Source organism: Balaenoptera acutorostrata, chromosome 17 (genome assembly GCF_949987535.1).
Source record: "Balaenoptera acutorostrata chromosome 17, mBalAcu1.1, whole genome shotgun sequence".
Classification (NCBI taxonomy): Eukaryota; Metazoa; Chordata; class Mammalia; order Artiodactyla; family Balaenopteridae; genus Balaenoptera; species Balaenoptera acutorostrata.
This window is the reverse complement of record NC_080080.1, coordinates 3888611-3913215: the sequence shown is the minus strand read 5'-3', so window position 1 is coordinate 3913215 and position 24605 is coordinate 3888611. Positions and strand designations below refer to the sequence as shown.

At 51.0% G+C, this 24605-nt stretch overlaps 1 protein-coding gene across 1 annotated transcript in view; it reads right to left on the bottom strand.

Moving 5' to 3' along the window:
- Window positions 1-13125: 13125 nt before the first annotated feature.
- KCNK9 (potassium two pore domain channel subfamily K member 9) overlaps window positions 13126-24605 on the bottom strand; it is a 95021-nt gene continuing 83541 nt past the window's right edge. Inside the window, exon 2 of the mRNA XM_007166910.2 lies at window positions 13126-15978. Within this exon, the coding sequence (XP_007166972.2) occupies window positions 15137-15978 (842 nt within the window). The 3' untranslated portion in view covers window positions 13126-15136. The remainder of the gene's footprint in view (window positions 15979-24605) is intronic.

Below are 24605 nucleotides of genomic sequence, written 5' to 3'. Positions count from 1 at the left end.
AAGATTCTTTTGAAGTCCCAAAAATGGGAATGGGACTGGAGTGGCTTATGCTTAACCCAGATGAGTAAGACCCTGACGTGGAATTGATTTCAGTGCATGCAACTGTCTCCAGGAAGATGCTTTGGGCTGATCGTTAACTCATAGATATTCTTTACTGTTACCGAACCAAACTCGGGTCCACTTGCCTGCAGGCAGTAAAGTCAATCTACTGACACTGGGTTGTGGTGAAGGAAAGTGCAGCATTTATCGCAGGGTGCCAAGCAAGGAGAATGCGCAGCTCATGCTCAACTGCCAAGCAAGGAGAATGCGCAGCTCATGCTCAACTCCCTGACGGCTTTCAGGGAAGGGGGTCTTAAGGCAATGCGAGGGAGGGGCTGCAGGGTACGTGATCAGCTCATGCACAGTTCTCAGATTGGTTGGCATCAAGGTGAAGTTTCAAGTATCATCAGATCTCTGGTTTCAATGGTCTATGGTCTATGTGCTTGTGGTCAGCAGTTGTCATCTGGTGGGGGTCTGGTTCCTATGAAAAACAACTTAGGACCGTGTGTCAGGCCTTTATCTATATCTTTCAGAGAACTGGGAGTTCGGCCACTCTGCCACGTGACGTATTTATAGTCTAAATTGTTACCAGTTTCCTGGCCCAACAGCTATTCTTGGTTTCTACATCTTCACATTTCTAATCATTAACTCTTGAGCCAGCCTTTGAGACTCAGGGGAGGCCTGAGAGACTAAAGCAAAAGCCTTTTATTTCCAAGGACAGGGACATGGAGGCTTGTATAAGGTTTCAACGGTGAACCACAAACTCGGCAGAGGAACTTGGTTTTGGGAGACTTGGTTTCGTTATGAACCAAACATGTGCCAGGCACCACAGGCCTGAGAAACCAGTGTCCCAAGGGGTGCGGTTCCGTCAGGATATAGGCTGCGGATAGTCCGAACCCCAGCATCTTAGTGGTGTAAAGGTATTTTTCCCCCTCACTTTCTGTGTCCGCTGTGGGCCAGCTGGGGACTCTATGCCCCACCTCTTCACTTCAGGACCTGGACTCAGCAGCCTCTATCTTGAAACCTGACTGTCAGCATGATGTTCTGGAGGGTCTCACGTCGACAATTGATGCTCCAGCCAAGAAGGGACCAATGTCACTTCACTCAGGATTCATTGGCCAGACCTAGCCCCATGATTCCACCCACCCAGGGGACCAGGAAGTGCCACCTGCCTGTGCCTGGTGCACGGGGAGCGGGAAGAACGGGTGCCCCAGCGCACGTGGGGTAGGGTTCTGACGGTTGTAAACAGGTGCGCTGGGGAGCAAGGACCCCTTTACCCATTATGCTCAGGCGTCGCTGGGCTATCAGAGCTCTGGGTTTCTTCATATAGCAAAGGCTATGAGGTGCTGTGGTGTGGTGGCTTGTCAATCTCCAGGAAGGGGACACAGGATACGGCAACGCACATAACCTGTGTTGGCGGGTGGGGCTGGGGACAAGCATTCCACGGAACGTATTTTGGGAAAGGCTATGAGTTATTACGTGAGAAGGACTCAGCAGATGAATAGGCAGAGCACAGAGGATTTTTTAGGGCAGTGAAACTGCTCTGTATGACATGGTGGACACATGTCATTACACATTTGCCTGAACCCACAGAATGTACAACAGCAACAGTGAACCCTAATGTAAACTGTGGGCTCCGTTACTGTATCGTGTGGTTAGATTTTCACCAAGTTTGTTAGGTATGTTTGTGAAGGCCTGGCACTGAATACAGGTATACACAACATTCGCTTTGGGGGTCCCTTAAGAGGACCCCAGGGGGAAGTGCAGTTATACTCCAGTGCAGCTGAAACCAAAGTGACAAAGAGGCCTGTGACTCCTGATTGGGGGCGACAGGCCACAGCATGAAGAGCACGCTGGGCAGTGGTGCCCAGGTACAGCCTCGGAGGCCAGCAGGGCTGCAAGGGGGTCAGGGGAGCAGGTCTGGGAGGGCCTTGTCAGCTGGGGTGGATGGGAACCACCGGGAGGGTGGAGCAGGGAAAGTGACCCGACCTTATTTACACTCTAGAAGGATTGTTTTAAGTCCCTGTGTGTTGTCAGGATTCAGAGAACTCTACACCCAGAAAGGGTGACTTGTTCTGTATGTGAGTTATGCCTCACTAACCCTGAGTTTAAAATGCAAAAGCATGCATTGGCTTCTGTATTGAAAGCGGACGGGAGGAAAGGGGGAGGAGAGGTGCGGGGGGAGGGCTGACGCAATAATCCAGGCGAGACCTGGTACTGTGGACCCAGGGCGGGTTGGTGGAGGTGAGGAGAAGGGGTCAGATTCTGGATAAATGTTGAAGGTAGACCCAACGGGACTTTCTGAGGGCTTGAATTTGGGGTAGGTAGAAAACAGAAGTTGAGGATAATTCCAGAGTTCTTTGGCCTGAACAGCTAGAAGGATGGCACTGACTTAACTGAGATGAGAAGCCCTTCAAGAGAAGCAGGGGTCTGGGGAGGTGGGGGGAGGGAGGTGATCAGGAGTTCACGTTGGACCCGTGAAGTTGGAGATGCCCGTTGGAAACCCAAGTGAACACGTGTAACGGGCAGGTGGATGTACAGACCGGAGATTTTTAATGAATGGTTGCTGGATGGAAGGGAGGGAGGTGGGGAAGAGGGGGAGGAAGAGGGAGGAAGGGGAGAGGGGGCAGGAAGTGGGAGAGAGGGAAGGAGAGAAGGAGGGAGGGGGGAGAGCAGGAGGAATCCACACCCGACTGTTGTCCCGTCCGAGACCTGCCGTGCTCTCAGCAGCCTGGCCGGCTGACACTAGATGGAGGTCTGTCACCGCACACTGAGACTCATGGATCAGAGTGAGGCCTTCGTCTCTAAAATGTCAACACAGATTGTAAATCCTCTTCCAGATGCTGCCTGTGATCTCCTTGGGAACCTCCCAGAGGCAGGACGAGGAGACCCAGCCTGAAGAGGTTCTCTGTGGGGCGACAGTGCCAGGGACAATGGCCTGGGCTCCCTGACCTCACCTGGGGGAGGGACGTGGCATCTGGCCCTTAACTGTACTTGCTGGGTTCCAGCAGTGTCTTCGCTGATGCTTGATGTTCAGGCGGGGCTGGGGTGGTACGGAGCGAGGAGAGGAACCACGGTCAGGGGAGGCTGGCCTGGGCTGGCCGGGCTGATGATCTCTCTGAACCCTCCCAAAGGTGGACGTCCATGAAGGATGGACAAAATAAAGCCTCCTCTGACCTGTGAACTGATTTTTAGCCCTTGCTGCTATTGTGAGAAACCCTGGCTCAGATGAGAACACTTAGTGGTGAAAACAGTACCAGGCTCGGAGGTTGTGGGAAGATGAAACGAGTCCATATCTGGAGAAGAGCTTAGGACAGGGGTCTGCACACTGTGGCCTCCAGGCCACACCCGGCCCCTGGTCTCTGCGTGGCCCACCAGCTAAGAGTGAGTTTTACATTATTAAATGGTGCGGGGGGTGGATACCAAAGACGAAGATATTTTGTGACCCATGAAAATGCTGTGACATTCAAATTTCAGTCTCCATAAATACAGGTGTATCGGACACAGCTGTGCCCGTTCATTTACGTATTATCTCTGGCTGCTCTCCTGCTACAGCGGCAGAGTTGGGGTCTGGCATTAAGTCTAAGATAGGTACCGTCTGGCTCTTTATTGTCAAAGTTGTCTAACCCCTGGCTTAGAAGACCCGGCTCCCGAAACAAGGTGTTCTATCGAGGAACAAACTGTGGTGATGTGACGTTGATCATTGAGAGTCAAGGTTCTTACCAGGGTCAGGCCCGTTCCCTGTATGAGCCTCTGTTCTGGGGGAGCAGAGCAGAGCAGGCAGCAGGTACCCCATGAATGAGTACACTTCCGACAGGACCGGCAGAAAGGAGCCTGGCTTCCGTGGGGCTCCACCTGTGGCCATGATGCGCTTTGGTCCAGAATCTCCCCTTAATCTCAGAGCTGGGACAGCACGGAGAAGACCACGGTCCTCAAGGTGTGGTCCCCACCCTAGCAGCCTCAGGACCCCTGAGGCCTTGCTAGAAACGCACAGTTGTGGCCCCACCCTGGACCCACAGTGAGGATGGGGCCTGGCAACCTGTGTTTTCAGGAGCCTTCTGGATGCGGGCAAGATCGGAGCATACCACCCCTTCAGGAAGCTCTGACACTGGCACCCCCAGAGCTCCGTGATGCCCAGGCCCCTGGAACATGAATGAAGTCAGAAGCCCCTAACCTTTCAGCAGCTACTGTGGGTTGCCGGGAGCAGAGTTGACCTTTGACGCAGAGATCACAGAGCCTCTTTGTCTGCCTGTTTCTCCTTTTTTCCACACACACGCAGAGACAGGTAGAAGAGGGCAAAAGGGGTTGTCTCATGTTTTGAACTCAAATTCCTCAGCCAGAAAAACAAAAATTGGCAAATCGGGGGCTCTCGGTTGATTTGAAGTCCTTGCCAAGGTTTTTAGAGGCAAGGCTTCTTCGCGGGCCTGCCTGCAGTGAGGAAGACCGGTGACAACCGGTGCCCAATTTTGACTCTGTCCACCTTGCTTGAGAAAGTTTTCCGAACGTGGCTTAAGGCAGGAGAGCCTGGACAAAGACAGCTCTTAATTCCCCTTTCTCAGTGAAGGAAGACCAAGACACATTTGCAAACGTGCCATAGAGATTTTAATGAAAAAATTAGAAAAGTGCATTATTTTACAACACTACAGTAAATGATTTTCTTTTTTCTGTAAAGACATTGTAAAATATATACAGGGCTGCTTAGTGCATTCGTTACAAAAGAAAGATGCAATCCCTTGCATAAATTACATATTTTACATGGGCTGGATGTCTACTTGGACTTGTAAACATTGGTGATACAGTTTTGTTTTGTTTTTGTTTTTCATTCTTCAGATAAGCTGCGATAGTAAATACCTCTGATATTCATTTGATGGTTGTCTCATTCTGTTAAACTTCAGAACGGCATTCTAAGGCCATTTGTGAAGGCGCCCTCTCCACAGGTGGAGAAGGCCAGAGAAGATAAACGAAAGGAAAACGAACAGGAACAGTAGGCTTCTTTGAAACGGGTTCACTGTGGTCCAGTTGGGATCACTGAATCTGCCAAATCTGGTGCGGCTTCCCACCCAAGGTCTGATGCCTTGACCACAGTTGGGCCTGTCATCCAAATCCCAAACGCCCACCAACGTGGGAAGGGAGGGCCCTGCTAGGGGTTCGGGACAAACCGTTCCATCCTCCTGGCATGTGGCCAGGCTGACCCAGCTTCTGCTAGAAACTTCCTGATCTCCATCACTCCTCGGGAGTGTTCTGGAAGCCTTCCAGCAGCAGCATCGCCATCAGAACAAACCCAGGTCCTTTTAGCATGCAGTCATGAAAATGTCCAGCCGTGCCAAGAAGAAAGAAAAAAATCCAGAGACCCAAAGATACCCGGTCAGTGCATACACGCGCGCGCCCCAGATGAATAAGTGAGGATCACACCTCTTTGCCCCCAACTCCCAGAATGAACTCCCTGTGCATAGAGGCCAATCATTTTAATGGGTGTGAGTTTGAACCTAATTCAAGCTTAACCTCTTCTATGCCTAGGGTCACAAATGACACTTTTTTAAATGTTTAATGTTTGAGGTACAAGGATACACAGTTGGCTGAAGTTAAAAAGGGTACATGGTAGAGGGAGTATCAGCAATTTCTTGGCCTGCTGGGAATAGACTAGAAATTCTTCCTTCTTGTTAAGCGGTTCAGTGACTTTTAAAATCTCCTCATCCTCTTTGACATCTTTCCTGTGTCTCCTCTGTTTGTTCAATTACAAGCCTTCTGATTAACATTACAGACAAACGAGAGAGCCTCAGACCTTCCAGGTGGGGTTAGTCTGTTTTCCTATTTAAATTTCACTCAATAAGGCCAACAGCGTCACCTAATCCAATGCATTTTCTGTTCCCTGGAGATTTCTGATAAAGCACAGTGTGGGCTGAGATGGCCTCTGGAGGTCCCTTCCAGCCCCCAACGGCCGTCAAAATGCTATTTGTGGGCTGAATAAACAAATATGTAATTAGCCTTTTTCAGGACCATGTTCTTCTCTGAGGAGCCATCAAATTATAGAGAAATCTGGTTAATTGTGGGTTCTGCTTCGTTGGATTCCCACTAATCGTGTTTTGCCTCTCATTCAATTTTTACTTTTCTACCCAGCTTCTAAAATTCAGCTCAAGAAAATGCAGCAATAGCTGAGCCATGTTCTGATTCCAAGAAGTGCTCATCTGACTCTCTTTCTAGAACGTGTGCATCTTGGGAGCATGTGATCCAGTGGAATTTTAGCCTTATGAGGCCACGGAATTCGACCGTCCAGTTCACCACAATGGCCTCTCACTGAGGTTGATGGCAGATGCCCAAAAGCTCTATAAATAATCGCTGGGTAAGTGAATCAATCAGCAGGGAATACTGCTCCGAGGGGGCCCTGCAGAGCCACTGCTGCAGCTCATGTCAGTAGCTGCTTTGATCTCTCAGGTTAAGGAAAGGTAGGACTTTCCCCAAGGTTTGTCAGGGAAAGGGGGGCTTTGGTTCACTGGGCAATGTCCCCCCCCCCATTGCCAAGCATTTGGTCCACTGGGGACTGAGCAGGGCCACAAAGGAGAACCCGTCAACAGAAGGGTCAGAGGAGCTGGGTAAAGACATGATTCTTTGGTGCGAGGAGGGTTATAGAACAGCTCTACCTGGAAAATGTGACGTTCCCCAGGGGAAAGGAGCTGGCCCTGCTCAGGAACCCTATGCTTGGGAGGACTTGGCCATCCCGCCTCCAAAGCCCCCCTCCCACCCACCCCCCCAAGGAAATGTCAACCAAGAGTGTGGAACATAATGACACTTATCTCCTGTCATCTTCACCAGCATCTGCCTCTCCCCTGGCCATTCCATTCTTTGTCTGAGAGGAAGTGACTTGCCCAAGGCCACTTGGCCTGATTACAAAGAGGAAGGAAAGAAAGCTGGGGCGGGTGCTTACGAAGGCCCTGAGGTCTCCACCTCCCAATGCTCAGGAGCTGGAAGGGGCAAAGCTGAGGTTTTATGTTTTTAGTGGTCGAGGCTTATAGTTAAACTTCACAAGACCTCCCTCTTCAAGATCAAGAGCTGCTCTCTGGATGGTAGGAGTCCCCAGGCAACTCGACTGGAGCCTCCAAGAGGCTGGAGTTAGGATCCAAGAGTGAATGGGATGATGTGAAGGATAAAAACTCCCCAAGTAAAAAGTTACCTTGCCCTCAAATGCGTCCTCTTCTCCTCTCTCCATCCCTGATTCCTGGTCACAGGCAGTCACAAAATCTGTTGCTCCCAGAGTCTCAGGAAACAGCGAATTCTTCACGCCAAGAAAGCCCAAGAATTATACATTTTCCTTTTAGTGGTTTCATGCTAATCTTTGGTCAAGCTGTTGGAAGCCTTCACCAGAACAAGCCCCCAGGATGCTTAAATGAAAGACCAAGTAGATCTTATCCAGAAATATTCCCATATGCAAATTAGAGCTAATGTCCAGAAGAAGGAAGAAAACCTCCACTTGAAGAATAGGACGCCATAGAATTCAAACTGGGTGAGACTCCAGGATCTAGTTTCAGACTTTTGTAATCAGAGGAGAACCCAGTAGGGATATCAGGATGGATAACTCCTCCGTCAGAGCCCAAGACTCAGGCTGTGGGTGTTAGCGCGAAGGACCTTGAAATAAAATGTGTGGGCACTGGGGAGCCATGGAAGGTTCTTGAGCAGGAGAATAGCCTGGATGACTTAAGCCGTGACCAGCTTGTGAAGGGCCTTGACAGCTCACTGACTCATCTTTCAGGTGTGGCTCTGTGGGAGGGAGTCACTGAGCACTGGATGAAATCGCTGCTCCCTGCCCTTTCACACGCCTGGGCCTCTGCTCATGCGGCAGTGCCCACTTGCTCCTTCAAGGCTCTCCTCAAAGATTACCAAAAGCCAATTCCTCCCTGAAGCCCTGCCTGCGTTCCTCCACCAGACTGATCACCTCTTTCCATAGCTGGACTTCAAGTGCCCAGGAGTAATCTTGCAGGAGCCTTGGACTGACTGGCCTTTACGAGAAATGCAAACGGCGTTAAGAACTCTAGCTTGGCACTCTGCTCAGAATAGGCGCCCGACATTGTCACATGCTGTTCTTGCAGCCTCCCTATGCAATGGGGTTTATCTGAAATCTCCAACTTTAAAGGCTGGAGCACTGAGGCTCAGAGAGGCAAAACCACCACCTGCCTGGGAACGGCAGAAGCCGGTCCCAAGTGCGCGTGCAGCTTTATTCCCTCACGCTGCTCTGCGGAGAAAGAGAAGCCCGCCCTGTCCTGTCTCAGGGCCCCAGAGCAGGCACTGGGCAGGCGCAGAGCTGAGGCCGGGGATCCCGTCACTCGCTGTGTGCGCCCCACACTGCTCAGCCTCTACCAGAAGTACTCCCGTGAGAAAACGGTGCTGCCCTGGCTCCTGGTGACATGCGCATCTCAGGGCTCACTCACTCCAGGGCAGAATGTCACTAGCGTGCCCCTGGTACATCTGAAGATGTACCGATCACCTGCTTTATGGGAAATGCCCAGCTGTGGACAGCTTGTGGCCCTATTGCACACGGCCCACCCGACTCTGCCGCGCAAATGCCTCTGAATCGCCAACGGTGGGGTGATGGTTTTCGTCCCGTGGATGTGCATCAGTTTCCAGGGATGGAACAAAGGCCTGCAGTGAAGTTAAGACGTGCCTTGATGACAGGGGCGAGTGGCCATTTAGGCAAGATGCTGGAAGTCTGATTGTCTTTACGCCCTGCTGTGGGCGCTGCCCAGAACGTATAGCTCCTATGGCCGGGTCACTGGAGGTTTGCTTCCCAGTGTATTTGTCCATGATAGAAAGAAGGACTGGGAACCCCAGAGGAAGGCATCATTGAGTCCCTCATGGAACAAATAGAAGGAGCTTTTAAAGTATGCATGAGATGCTCCCATCTCCACCGCCATGCTGGAGAGCAGCAGGGATACCTTCCAAGTAGTGGGAACAGAATGGGCAAAGGCTCAGAGGCGGGAATCTGTATGGACATATTTTCTTGATCAAAATTAAAGGGACCGAGCCTCAGCCAGTGGGTTGCTCTATGTTACCAGAACTGAGAAGGCCATGCTGTAGAACTTGCCAGTGCAAACACAAATCTCAAACAGAGATGAGAAGCAACTGGGTGCCGAGTACCCCACTGGCTTACACGGGCATCCTTCCAACCACCCTACTGGGCTACACTTGCTAGCCCTTTACAATCCATGAACGAATGTCTTGGTGCTTTGTGTCTATTTACAGCTGGATCATCCCCACAGGTGTTTAGGGGAAAGACTGCTGACTCTCAGCAGAGAAGAGAGATCCATGTGAGAAGTTAGAAATAGCAGAGCCTTGCTCGGCTTTGGTGACGAGACCCAGCATCCAGGGGCTCCTGGACACCTTTCCTACAGCTTCAGTTCGTGTCTCCGGCAAAAGAGAACAGCATTTAATATGCCTTATTTATCTACGATGAAAGAGATGATCACAGAGGTCTCCAGAGAGTCAAATTTCTCAAATGCATTCATCGTAACAACATCACCTTTAATTCCTTAACCTGAGGAAACAGAGGCAGATTGTGGGCCCGCCCACAAGAGAACTGGCCCAGCCTCCAAAGTGGCAACGTCATGACAAACAAAAACGGAGAAAATGTCCTAGACTGGGGGAGTCTGGGGTGAGCAGACAAGCAATGTGGGATGCGATCTTGGATTGTCTCTCAGATTCACAAAAACGCCCTGGAGGACATTTTTGGGACGACGTGAGAAATGTGAATATGGGTTGCGTCTTAGACAATATTATTGTATGACTGCCAAACTTAAGGGTGATAACAGCACCGCTACCAAAGAGAATGCTTTTGTTCCTGGGAGAGAAACAATTTTTCCCTTTGGCCGAACCACCTAAAAGTTGCAGACGTCACTTCATCCTCCAAATGTCCCTGGGTATGAATGTCGGGGGTGTGGAGGGGTTTAAGCAAATGTGGCAAAGTTCTGAAGGCTGGTGAGTCTGGGTGAAAGGGATATGGAAGTTTTCTGTAAATCTGGAATTTTCACAACAGAAAGTTGGGGCAATAGGGAGGAATCATGGTAATAGGTTTCCCTCCCCCCCTCAAAACAGCAATCTCTACTGAGGTGTGCTCAAGAAATAACCACATAAAATGGATGTATGCCCAGGGCCTTGGGGAACCCAGCACGCACGGGGCCTTGGTTTGCACGACGACCACCCTTCCTGATGCCTCTGCCTACTTACTCGCCATCTTCCCAGCTCCCAGGATGCTGGCAAATAAAACGATTTTGGGTTTTCCTTTTTGTGGCTCAAGCCTCACATGTGCCCAGTGACCAGGACATCAGGCCAGATGTCTTCATCGGTCAAACTGATTTTGTGCTAAACGCTCACAAATTCAGCCCAAATTGGCCCACTGTGAGGATGAGGAAGCTACAGAGGCCCAGGGAGGGGAACGGATTTCCAGGAGCCCAGTGAAGCTGGAGGTGAGAGCCGGGTCCCTGTCCTGCCAAACCTTCCTTGCCTGGGATGCCTCCGGGGTCCCACACAAACCATGACTCTGTAAGAAACACACGGTAGCCACTCCCAGGCAGCAGGCCTGCAGGTGACAGACCCCACATCCCACCCCTTTCAGGGCGAAGATACAGTTCATTGGAGTGTTGGACAGATGATACCGCCCATCCCACCAAGAGAACGGACATAGTCCGGCACAGGCCTCAGACCCCACGCCTCTGTGGATGCCCTTAACAGGTACCCTAATTAGGGCCTATTATTTAAGAAGAAGTTTACATAAAGAAATAGGGCCGAAAACCTCAGTGATGGGTGGTTTCCCTTCTTTAATCATTTTTACCTCTCTCACCTTCCCCTCCAAACTCAGTGTGCACAACGAATGCCTCTAAAGCATTCTTCCCTCCAGCTTCAAACCGCTAGTGACCAGGAATCACTAAGAATCACTAGGAATCAAGGCTTTCAGATCTGGAGGCAGAGAAAAATGACCTGCCTGGGCTTATCTGCAGGTTTCCAAGTCACCATCCAGATATTCTCCCAAGCGAGGCCCCGTGTGCAGAGACCAAACGGTGCACCGAGATTAAGCAGTCAACTCACCCTTTTCTACAGATGGGTTTTAACGAGCACCTGCAAAGCCAGGCCTCCTGGGCAGCAGTCTGCATCCATCTGCTTCCTCTGCTGGAAGGATTAGGGACCCAGTGGGGATTCCTGGGCTGCAAGTGATCTGCTGCGATCATTCCAAAGCGCAGGTACCCTCCTCCCAACTGGTGATGCACAGTGGAGCACAACAGATGCTTCAGAGAGAGTATTTAAATTTAGAGCACCAGGCAGCCTGCTGTGTTTAAGAGGCTGCTGCCTGAGTTTCAGGACAGAGTGGTGTGGATGGAAAGAAGCGCTCCGATCCCAGCTCTGGGGCTAACTGGGTACCTCAAAAGCCAAACAGGTTGGTTCACTCCTATGTAAAGAATCTAGTAGACCAATGGCATGACAGCACCTTCCACCCAGGATGGATGTCATAAAGATCAAAATGGGATGGTCTCTAGAAAGCACGGCACTCAGAGCTGCTGGGATAATCGGTACCACTGCCTACCTTCCTTTTGTCTTTGATGGAGGGGATGGATTGAGATCTCCTAGTTGGAAAGCATTCAAGTGAGAGTCCAAAATCTCTTTGAGTATCTATGTGGCATGTTGATTTCTAGACCCCCACCAGGGACCACGTGGCAGGCCAACCTCCTGTGATGCTGGTGGAATGTGGCTCTTCTTCAGCTCATTCTAACAGAAGTTGGGGCCCAAATTCAAACAACCTGGTGAGATTTCTTCCCCATCCCTGAGTGGGTGTGGTCAACTGGAAGAACGGTGTGGGAAACCTGGGCTGAAAGAAAGAAATCCGCTGTGAGTGGGGAAGAGAGACCTGGGTCCGAGATGCTAAAAAGTCCAGCAACAAGGACTGTTTGGAGGGTGTAAGTGACAGAGCAGCCAAGAAAGCAGCAGCAGGATAAACAAGTGGGAAGACCTAGGTTCTGGCTGTGGGGCCTCAGATTCGTGTCCAGCCTTTCTGGACCTCGATTTCCTTTCCTGAAGATGAGGGACCTCAGCGAGGTGACTCAGACTAAGTTTCCCCCTGGCTTTTGAGGATTCCAATGCTGATGGGGTGGGCCAAGCTCTAGGTGGAGATGCCCCAGGCCTGCTTTATCAAGAAAGGAGAACCCTGGAGAACTCCTGACTCAGCGCCCCCATCAGAGCACCTCACTGGATGCACCTGAGGACTCCTTGGCCAGAGAGCGCAGTAGGGAAGAGCTGGACCATCTGAGAAAAAGAAGGACATCACAAGGGAAGCAAACCAAGGTTCCCCTCCACCCCCGACCACTCTGAGCATAAACAAGGATGTTTACCTTCGGAACAGAAGACTCGGTACATGTCCTTCAGGGGCTGAGCTGGTAGCAGAGGGCAGGGGGTGGGTGGGGGAGGATATGGAACCAAGAGAAATTCCAAGTTGCTTCAGACACTTAAAAGTTGGTGGTCATCCCACAAACAGAAAAGACTTCATCTTACCATCCTTAATCCTACAAAGAAGAGTCAGCTCTGTGGAAAGAGAGATTATGGGATGTTTTCTAAACTTCCCTGCGAAGGGAGGAGCTCCCTGTCACTGGAAGCATTCAAGCAGAAGTAGGTCACTTTATGACCACTGTACACTGGTGAGGGGACCAGTTCTGAGTGAAGGGTTGAATCCATGTTCCTCTAGCTGACTCTAAGAGCCTGGTGCACTTACCTGCGGAGAAAGAGATGCAGGTTCCCTCATCTGAGGGCTGAATGAGGGTGTCATAGTGTGGTGGGGTCAGCTTCTTGGACCCTTTTGGGGTCCAGACTGAGACTAATGTCTCAGTTCTAGCAAAGACCAGCTCTCTGACGTTGAGCAAATCTCTCACCCTCTCAGTGCCTCTCTCCCTTTAATAGATCAAAGATTATCACACATACCCCCATTTGAGGTCAAGTCTTAACTGTACAAAGGTTTTGCTGAGAAACCCCACACTTACTACAAGCAGCCTTCTCCAGAGCATGAAGCACTCTGCAAATATGCACTAGTACTTTTGCACCTGTGACCCGCTAAAGCCAACAATCTCTTCCAAGAGAAAAAAAAATTAAAGAGCAACTGCTTCTATTCTCTAGACAGATTTTAGAGCCCTAAAAAAAAATTTTTTTAAGTCTTAAAAATGAGTTAATCGATATGACCTTGAAGATCAATAACTGTCCTCTTTGGCCTAGAGAATCTGAGGTTCCCAGACTCATTCCACAGGCCCTGTGTCCTAGATGAAGGGGCCATTTCAACATGGGATGTAACATTAAAGTGCTTGCCTTTTCAGAGGAATCTTGAGGGCTGTGGTCACTCCAATGGCCCAGATGCTTGGGAGGGGTGCACTTGGGGCCGTCTCTTAGGAAATCTTGTAGGTCTCCTCTTGCTTGGGAGCAGATCCTCCGTCCTGGGAGATCCCACTGGGGCCCCCACTGCTCCTGCTGAGCAGCCCAGCCAAAGCCAGAGCTGGAAGAACTGGAAGAACTTCCAGGTTTTGAAAAAGGGCCATGAGGATGGCTGATTTTTAGAAATGGCCGAGACAGTGATGAGGGAAATGAAGGTCCCCCCGTGAATCTGGAGGTGAGACTTTCCTTTATTCCTGTCATGGAAAGGGCCTCCAATATGCCATGTTCTATAGGCCCCCCAGGATGTTAGCAGGCCTTCCCTTTGGGGTCATCCCCTATTGAGAGTGGGGAGGAATTTCTCCATTATTCAGAAAAAAATCACCCCCTGAGATTGACAAGTTCCCAGCAGGCCAAGACACAGCTCCTTGCCTCTAAACTCTTCCTGAGACCAACATCAACATTCCCTATTTACAAATCAAATGCAGTTAGAGACAATCTTTCTTAAAATACATTATATATATTCTTTAAAATGAGGAATGCCCTGTCATTTTTCATTAGGAAAAGAAACCACATCCACTTACTAATACCCATTCTCATCCAAGCATCCTGAACTGTAATTCTTATTCACGTAGGTAGATGCTACACAAATCATCATCATCACACAAATAAGAGAGAATAAAATACTCTGTGGTTGCAACAATTTTCCAGTTTCCCCCAACACGTCCAGTTACATGGAAAATTGTTGGAACTAGAGATGGTAAAATTAAAAATGTCTCTAATAAATTAATATTATTGGCTTTTGATTATTCCATTGCTAGTTTTGTTTTCTTGTGTTGATAACGCATACCAGTTTAACAAAGTGCATGCTTGTTTAAAAAATTTTTGAACTGGCAAGCTAAAAATGATCCGTGTCGGCTTGCCCACCCACCCCCTAAAAAGAAGTTTTAATATAATTTAGAACCTAGCACTTTAAAAATGTGGTCATGACATATCATCTGGGATAAAGACTGCTTGTGGAACATGCTTGATTTGGCAAGATGATAAATCAAAAACCTTGTGGGTTTTGTTTTCCCGTTTTGTTTGGAAGCAGCCGAAAGCAGGCTATTAACAAAATTGTGTGACGGAAAAGAAAGATGAATACCTGATACTTTCCATTTTGTCACATCAAGCACACAGAAGCACACTGGTGTGTGCACGCATTCACACACACTCAGACCACACACATTCGGCCACCCACTGCTTGAGGAGGAAAAGAGAAAGGAGTTGGGTCAGAGACACCACCGTGGGTGGGCACTCGAGGCTCTCAGCCGCGTGTGCAACTTTGGGTCGGGTATCCTCCGGGCTCTGTCTCCTTGTCTGGGTCTCACACCTGTCCTGGGAAAGCCACCCCAGAGATGGGGCGGGCTGGGGAGAAATGTAAGGCATACTTTGCTGGGAAGAAGGAAGAAATCCATGCTTCATGCTCAGATGCGAGTTTCACAGGAAGACGGGCCTTTCTTTTTTCCCTTTGGCCTGCTCTGTCTCGCTGGAAAGGTGGGGAAGAAATGAAACTGAGAAAGAAAAGGAAGGAGAGAAAGAAAAAAATGATGACAATAATCGTAACAATAAAGGATAACCATAATAAATAAATAAGACAAGGTGGGCCAATGAGACTGAACGTCCGATATGACAAATGACTTCTGTTTGTTTGCATTTCCCTCCCCAGACCCTAGATGGACTTCCGCCGTCTCATCAGCCTGTGGTTGTCGGTAAAGCTGTGTAACCCGGGAGAAATGGAGCTAATAGGGGACGGGAAGAGGCTGTTTTTTAATGTGCTTGGTGAGATCTCCTCGATCTTGTAAGAGATGGGGTGGAAGTACTGGGGGGCGAGCTTGGCGCTGAAGGAGTTCTGCTGTGCCGCCGAGCGGCCACCGTATTCCTGCGGGCGGTAGCAGGTGCAGGAGCACACGGACTGCAGGTCCGCCACGTCCGCCTTGTACCGGGGCCGGCCCTGCCGTGCCTCCTCGGGGATGTGGATGGCCATGCTGTTGCGGTTGCCGGCGAGGGACGCCCGCTCCTCGGCGTCCCGCCGCTCGTCCTCGCTGTTCATGGTCAGGAACCTGAGGACCACCAGGTTGAGGAAGGCCCCGATGACCGTCAGCCCCACCAGGATATACATGAAGCTAAAGGCCACGTAGAGCGGCTTCTTTTGCAGGGCGCCCTTGGTCTGCAGGGCCACGTAATCCCCAAACCCAATGGTAGTCAACGTGATGAAGCAGTAGTAGTAGGCGTGGAAGAAGCTCCACTCCTCGCACTGGGAGAAGGCGGCCGCCCCGATGCACAGCGTCCCCATGCAGGAGAAGAAGCCCACGGTCACCATGTTCTCCATGGACACCTCCGTGTTGCGCATGCCGCAGCACCTCTTGATGCGCTTCAGCAGGTAGCGCACGAACGTGTTCATCCGCTCGCCCAGGCTCTGGAACATGACCAGGGTCAGCGGGATGCCCAGCACCGCGTAGAACATGCAGAAGGCCTTGCCCGCGTCCGTGCCGGGAGCGGCGTGCCCGTAACCTGCGGGGGGAGGTGAGAGGACAGGGAAAGGGAGTCAGTCAGCTGGGGTCTCCTGAGGTTTGGGGTGGGCGGGGAGGTGGGCGCGGCCGTTGCGATGGAGCTGGGGGCAGGGCCAGCGCCTGAGGGGGTGGGGCGAAGAACAGGGAGGAATCAATGAAGAAATAGCCTTTGAAGTTTGGGGACGGGGGAGGTGGTCTGGGGCATTTGGTCACAAGAGGAGCTTGGGGGTCATTTCACTGTTCTTCCAGTAACACAAAGTTTTTGCAAAGAAAAGCAGCATATTCACTCATAATATTTTGCAGAAAACTCCAGAAGTAGCCAGCCCAAGGGAGAAAATTAAATATCCCAACATGGATCAACATTAAGAGTGAAGAGTCAAAGAATGCTAACTAACTGGGTTTTGTTGTTGCTGTTCTTGTTTTTGACCGCCATGATTTTATTCTTAGATAAATGCTCCGTCCAAGGCCAGGTAGGGCGGACAGGTGGGCGGACGGACGGACAGCCAAGGAGGTGTGGCTCCCGGCACCTCCCCCGCCGGGAGCTGTGGGGCTGCCCAGGGAGGTGGGGACACCACGGAAGGTAAGAGGGGTGCACGGGGTGGGAGGGGATGATGGATCCCCTGGAGTCCTTTCTGCGTGTGCTGGGTAAGGGGAGAAAGAACCCCGGTTTCCACGTTCTCAGCAGTGGTGCCAGAAAGCTCAGCATGGAGCAAAGACGACTTGCCTTCTGCCCCAGGCTGCCCGTGCCCCCAGCTCAGGCATCGGGGATCCGCCAGCCCACAGCTAGTCTGTGTGGACTCCTTGTCATACGTCACCTCCTTCTACCCTCGTGACGACCCTATAAAACAGGCACGATGCATCTGACACCACTGGCTAGGAAACCGAGTTAGTTACTTAGTAGCAGGGTAGCTTGGTTTCTTCAGAGTTGGTGGCTGAAAAGTCTGGGTTCAAATCCCAAGAATGAGGCTTTTTTAAAAGCAGACGTCTTGACTTGAGAGAGGTCATTGCAGGGTGGCGCATGAACACCACGAGGGCAAAGATTGTTACCTGTTCTGTTCCCTGCTGTATCCTCACACCTAGAGAAACACCGAGCACATAAAATACCGCTTTAACAAAGGACAGAATAAATTTATGCCACTGTGTGAATGCGGCCTTGTCAGAATCAAGGGAACGAATAATCCTTAGAGACCTCATGTGTGTAAGTGCTTTTGAAACTCTTCACGCAGCTGCACAGACCATCACTTCGTTGATCCCCTGCATCAACTGTGCAAAGCCGAGCCTGTATATCCTCACATTCACATGAGGACAGTGGTGCTGGAAAGGTGAAGTTACCTGCCGGCGTCACCCAGCTGGTCAGTGATCATATCAGAGCCAGGATAGGGTCTGCACAACATGGCAGAAGAAACCTAAGACTAGTTCAAGTTCCGGGACTGATACTGCCCAGAAAAATACCAGGATCATGGGCAGTATTTGGACTGAGAACTTGGAGGATGAACATGGCCTATCCAACAACTCAACTCTTGCCCCATCAAAAAAGGCTTCCCTGGCGCTCCCCTGAGCCACACGCGCATGGTCATTTAACCAGCTGCGCTACCTTGGGCCCCTGACTACCTCTCCCAGGCTGGGTTTCCTCATCTGTTACGTGGGACGATGATAATTTTGAGGTGGGGATGTTGTGCAGATCTGCTGAGGTCAGAGAGCAGCTAGCCCAGGGCCTAGGACTCAGGAGGGACCTGCACCCCGGCCACTGCGTCCCCCAGGAAGACCACCCTGACTGCCCTAGCCCAGGTCTCTCTCCCAGAGACTCATCACTTCCGTTCAGGCTGCCTGCCTCTCCCCTGGCATGAACTTGTGCCACGTCCTGCCTGCCCCGGGGGCCACACTTTCACGGCAGAGATGACATCACACGTTTGTATCCTCTCTGGCCCTCAGCCCACTGAGCCAGTGCAGAGCTCTGACCCCTCAGCAACCCCATAGCTCTTACGAAAGAGCAGAAATGGCAGGTCAACACTGGAGTTGGGCCAGAAAGGACAGAACAGGGAAACAGCAAGAAGGAGAGGACAACAGGCATATCAATAGAAATCATCCAATCTGAAGAGAGGAATAAAGGTCAAAAATTAATAAATTTTAAAAGCCTCAGAGACATGTAGGACAGTGTCACCAGGTGTCCTAGAAGAAAGAGAACGAGACCAAAAAATTGAAGAAATAATAGCCAAAATTAACCAAATTTGGTGGAAGACAAATTTACAGATTCAAGAAACTCGGTAAGCCTCAAGCAAGATAAATACAACGAAAACCACACACATTCCACATCGGAATCAAGCTGCTGAAAACCAGAGAGGGAAGATCTTGAAAGCACCAGAGAGAAACCATGTATCACATACAGGAAAACAACTATTTGAACAGCACTTACTTCCAATCGTAAACAACAGGGGCCAGGAAACAGTGGAATAACATCTTTAAAGAGCTTTTTAAAAAAGACGGTAACCCAGAACTGTCTACCCAGGGAAAGTATTCTTTAAGAATGAAGGTAAAATCCACTTTCAGACTTGTTTCCTGCTGCTCTGCATAGCGTGATTACTAAGGAAGTTCTTCTGCCTGGAGGGAAATGGCACCAGATGGAGACTTAGGTCTTCAGGAAAGAATGAAGTGCATCTTGGTAAACAAGTGGGTTCATATTTATACAAAGTTCAGGGGTGGGAATCCCGCGACATCGCCATATAGCTCACCCGTGTGGCTGGTATAAAACCCAGATGGATGCTGGAAGACAGTAGATTGCTGGCAACTTAATAAGGCGGTAAATTAGCTAACGGTTCCGGATGGGATATATTTACTGGAGGAAACCAGCACAGCATTTGCTGGCTCAAACCCAGGTGCTCAGGCCCCCGCCTCCTGTAAGTAAAAATGATCAGAAGCGGTGTCCCTTCACAGGGCCTGGACGGCAGTATGCCCGTGTATCCTGTCCCGGGGTGGTGTCAATTTTCCCGCGGCCCGTCATACTACAGAAAGAACTCCATCGTTTTGACATCCCACAGTATATCTCACTGATCCGTTACAGCAATGACATCCCTTAGCAAGACACGTGCACAAGCGAGTGTGGGCCGGGAACACCCCCAAAGTTCAGGGCCTTCCAAAGTTCAGGCCCTAGAATAAATCTCCTGGGGCCCCAGTGGTCCAGGACACAGGACCATTCCCACTGCAGCGAGAAAGAAGCTGCCCAACTTGCAGAGCCTTTCAGGAAGACAGAGGCCTGGCCGGATATCTTCAAATTTCCCCATCTAGACGCACCCATCTCCACCCTGCTCTCCACTGGGGAGGCTAAGTCTGCATAAGCCACCTCAAGGGGTTCTTGGCCCTCTGGTGTCCAGCTGAGTTCATCCAAGGCACAGCCCCAGCAGGAGGTCAGAGGACGGGAGGAAGATGAGGACCTTGGTAATGAATCTGCCAGCAGGTTCACGCCATTGAGCAGCTCTACAAGCGCTAGCAGCTACATCCCAGGCATGTTGACTGACAGCTCTCCACAGTTGCTCATCCCAGGCTACCACACCTTCCCTCGTTGCTTTCCCTCCAACCTACCCACCCTCCCACACTATAAATAGCCATTAATTAACTGTTCAAGTTGAGAGTGCCACCTCCTGCAAAGACTCTGGCTGATATACCACACGTATTCTCCACTGGATCTGCTTCCCAGGTCTCCTTATGATGCAACACGGTGGCACTGCATGCAAACGGGTCAACACATATCAAGTCTACATATAGAATATTCATAAAGTATCAATGGAACACACAGACATAGCAGGGATGCTTTATACAAATACACATGGTATACACTTGGAACTTTGTGAAAGATGGATGTGTTGGGTAGAGTAACTGCACGTGGATGTGAAACATGTGGGCAAAAGCCACATACCATATATGTATTAGACCAACACACAAAGCATCTACAGTATACCCACCGCACACCTAGAGTCACACACTTTGTGTAGGATGTGCGTGTGCACGGAAAGTGCACTCAAGACACAGGATGTGTGCACCACATGTATGCATAGGCTGCAGGGATTGTACGTACCCATATCTCAATAGCATCCATGATATCTACAGATAACAGGTATATGCAGTGGAGAACATACAAAATACACATATGCCAGACACACGAGAGAAGACAGCTTCTCCTTCCCAAGAGGAGAATGGAATTAATATACAGAAATCTGTTATGTTTCTATAACAACGAAAGATCAGAAAGAGAAATTAAGGAAACAGCCCCATTGACCAGCACATCAAAGAGAATAAAATACCTAGGAATAAAGCTACCTAAGGAGGCAAAAGACCTACTACACTCTGAAAACTATAAGATGCTGATGAAAGAAACTGAAGATGACACAAACAGATGGAAAGATATACCATGTTCTTGGAATGGAAGAATCAATATTGTTAAAATGACTATACTATCCAAGGCAATCTACAGATTCAGTGCAAGCTCTGTCAAATTACCAATGGTATTTTTTAGAGAACTAGCACACAAAAAAATTTTAATTTGTATAGAAACACAAAAGACCCCGAAGAGCCAAAGCAATATTGAGAAAGAAAAATGGAGCCGGAGGAATCAGGCTTCCTGACTTCAGACTATACTACAAAGCTACAGTAATCAAAACAGTATGGTACTGACACAAAAACAGAAATATAGATCAGTGGAACAGGGTGGAGAGCCCAAGAGGAGAACAAGCTACAAATCTTCAATGCTCTCAGAGAACCTGTGTGACAACTCAGATCCTAGAAGACTGTGGGTGGTTTTTTTTTTTTTTTTTTTTTTAATCTGTGAGTGAATGAAGGCAGCCTGGCCTTCCTGGGCTGGGAGCCGGATTTATGCATCTACTCATATGTTACCCATTGAGACTCATCCAGAGCCTTGACTATGCACCATGACCTGTGCCTGGCACAGGGGATCCACGGGGGCTTTTCATATTCCCCCGAGATCTCCAGAGGGGCACCAGCCAGCCCGTGCTCAGAGCCCCACCCAGTGCCTGGACAAGGGGACCTTAGGTGGAGGGCATGGGTGTCGCAATGCCACTGAGGACTCCCAGGCTGGTGCCTGTTCTCCTGGGTTGCCTCCCACCCCACCTGTGAGGACCAGTCCCTTGAGCTCAGAGCCACATCCCTGTCCAGGTTTTCCCTTTGAGATCCTGGGCTCCCCCTGCCCCCCATCTTCCCAGGCACTGGGAGCCAGTTTCTCCTCCACCGACAAAACCTCAGGAATCCCACCTAGGACCATACTGCTCATCCTTCCATCATCATAAACAATTCATCCTTTTGGCAAAGAGACATCTAAAATTGATTTATACGGGGCTCAGGAGGTGTGCTTGGGGTGCAGAAGATATGCTGAAACCTCTGGGCTGCTGCTCTGTGACCTCAGCAGAGTTATTCAGTTCCCTGGACAGATGTGAGAAATGAGGCTGGAAAGGGGAGATCAGACCAGTTCACGGCCACTCTGCAAGAGACAGGGTCATCCTTCCCCAGCCCTGCAGGAGCCCAGCAGCGACCAACATGACCGTCACCCAGACCGCCACAAACGGGGGAACATGAAGACCACCAGCCACCAGATGCGAAGCTCCCTACACAGAGGGGACACAGTGACTCACACTGTCCCTCTGCACCCAGCCCTGCCGCCCCCTTTCTGCTGACTTTTCCACGTGTGCAGAGCCAGAGACTCAGACTTGCTCGTGGCCCCGATGGGCTGCTCAGGTGGCCACAAGGGGCCAGGCCCCTGGGTGTGAGGCCAGCCGTGGGGACCACTGACATGGATGGCGATGGCGGTGACAGCCTGAAAAGCCACCCCCAGTGTGCACACATGGCAGCTGCGTCTCCAACACTGTGCACCCTGGGCCAGGGTTCTCTTTGTCAGCAGGTGGCAGGGCCCAGGACCAGGCTAAGGGCAGAGGCAGGTGGACATATGGGCTTCTGCTTAGCACCTGAGCCCAGGACCCTGGCCTCCCCACCAGGAGTGCTAAGAGCAGGGCAGGTGGACATATGCGGTGAAGGAGGTTTAGCAGAACAGAAAGGAAGACCGCAAGCCCAGCCCCACATCCCAGCCCGTGCACGTGCACCCACGCGCTAAGCCCAGGGGTAGGGATGGAGCATTCGAAGAGCTGCAAGGCTATTTGTTAAGAGGAATACACAAAGTCAGCCTTGCAAAGAACCTCCACTTTGCCCGGCCGACCTCCCCACCCAGAAAGGGCTGCAGATCCCAGCGCCACACCACAGGCCAGCATGGGCTTCCTAACCTACAAATCCCAAAAGGGGACAGAACTGTTCAAATAACAAGCCCCACCTTGAAAAGCTGATCTGGACTCCTGAGCATCCCAGAAAGACACCTCGGTTTCCTAATCTGTGAAATGGGGCCAAGGACAGGGAGCAGAAACTGACAGAGATGCAATGGGAATTGACCTCTTATCAGGTCCCTGCTACGGACTAAATGTTTGTCCCCCACAAATTCATACGTTGAAGCCCTACCTCACCAGTGATATGACATTTGGAGGTCATCCCTCCCTCCTTTCCTCCCTTCCACTGCCTTCTTGCCAGACTCTGAGCTCCCAGGAGGGCAGAGCCCACCCCTGGCTCACCCCTGTGGACCCCAGAGCCCAGCACGGAACAGGCACTCAGAATTTAGAGGGTGGCATCACCATGCATATGACCTCCGTCTTCCAGGCCTGCCTTGAAGTCCTGGCCCATCCCCAAGCCCAGCACGGCTGAGGGCAGCTTTGCCCAAGACACTGCATCATCCAGCCCGATTTTCATGGCCCCTTTAATATACTTAGTGGGTCTCTTTGATCTGTCCTGGGAGAGGCTTTGCAGAGAAGAGGCCTGCATCTCTGGACTGCAGCTGGCTAACAAATAAAACAAATGAATAGGCTCTGTCTTCCCGGAGGGGAATGAGGCAGGGAAGGAGGGTAATAAAACTAATCATTTCTATTGGGTTGGGGGCTCCCCAAAGAGCCAGCTGCAGCTAGAAGGCAGCGCTCCCTTGCAAGACACCCTGTGCTCCCCCGGCTCCTACTAGATTTCCCAGAAGCTGACAACCGCCGGGTCCGAGACGTTCCCAGGCCCAGCTCCTGCCCTGGGCAGCATTTCATTAAGATGTCATGAGTGTCCAGCGGGCTGTCCTCACTGTGAGAAGTAAGTAAGGCAACTGGGCAGTGTGGGTCGTAGACCAGCCTCACTCCTGACACTCCGGGACTGTCCATGGCTCCCTCCTTTTCCCTGGGAATCTAGGCCTATAAACAGTTGGCCGTGAAAGCCCTTTCCAGACTCTCACAGCACTTCACAGTTTGCAAAGCCTCCCCCGCCGTGGAGTGCCCCTCCATGAAGCATGCCCTGATCCCTCTGCCAGAAACGACCAATCCAGCTTTGAATTCCCCTCCAGGACACTTCAGCGGGCGGGACAAGGCTGGCCCCTGGCATCAGGACAACCTGGCATCAGAAGCCCTGACTGACTCCGCCCCTTAGGGACCATGGGTGCCCAGGCCTCCTCATTCTCTTCAGTCAAGTTCACTGCGATCCCAACCTCCCAGGGATACTCTGCTGCTCACTGAGCAGAAGTGGCCATCAAGGCCAGGTGCCAGGTGAGAGCGGTCACGGGCATCTCTTCCAGCCCAGAGGCTGCCCGGCCCAGGGAAGGAGATGGCCACCCAGGCATTTGGGCATCAGGAAATTTGCTGCTGGAAGAGAATGAAATATTTATAAAGGACACGCAAGGATTTTGTGCCTGTACGACTTAAAATAGGCACAAATTCCATTAAAGAATGACTCAACGTGGCTTTGTGGAGAGAGGTGCCGGAGAAGGGGGCTGCCCTCAGCCCCCCGTGCTTTCTGGCTGGCTCCCCACTTCAGCCTGCAACAAGCATCCCACTCATCCGTCCTCCAACTGTGCTGGCCCGGCTCCAGCCCCCGCATGGGCTCTGCGTGATTATTAAGACCCAGGTGTCTGCAGACACCAAAAAGGAAAATGATTCACGGGCCCCGTGGGGCTTGGGGAGTGGGGGTGAGGGTGGGCAGGAAGGGTCCTCCAGAGGTTCCTGGATGGAAATCAGTAAGTCCCAAGGACTACATCTGGCTCCATCTCCTACTTTACCAACCATGACCTTGGGAAAGCCACCTAGACTCTAAGCCTTTACTCTCTTCTGTAGAGGGGAGTGAGGAACGAGGCGTCCCTTCCAGTCAGTTCCACAGCACTCTACAGTCTGCAAAGCTTTTCTGCATTCATTCTTTCATCTGAAAGGGCCATCCCTTGTGGCAGCCCCAGGTCAAGCCACCCTTCTCACATTATAACCGAACCTGAATTTCTCCCGGGTCCCACCACGGGGGCTTGGGCTAATGTGCAGGACTGCCGTTCAGCCCCCGAGAGGGGAGGATGCTTCCTGTGGGCTCCGATTGGGTCTCCGGCCAAGCCCTGAACCAATGAGCCTTTTGTTCTTTCCTGCCAGACTTGAAGGGGCCAGAGTGTGATGTCCGGAGCCTCTGAAGTCATTTCACCACCATGAGGATGAGCCCAACCATGCAGGAGACTATCCTGAGAAACGGGGGCTATTGCTCCACCCCCAGGTCTGAGCCCAGTCTCCAGTCAGCCCTTCTCAG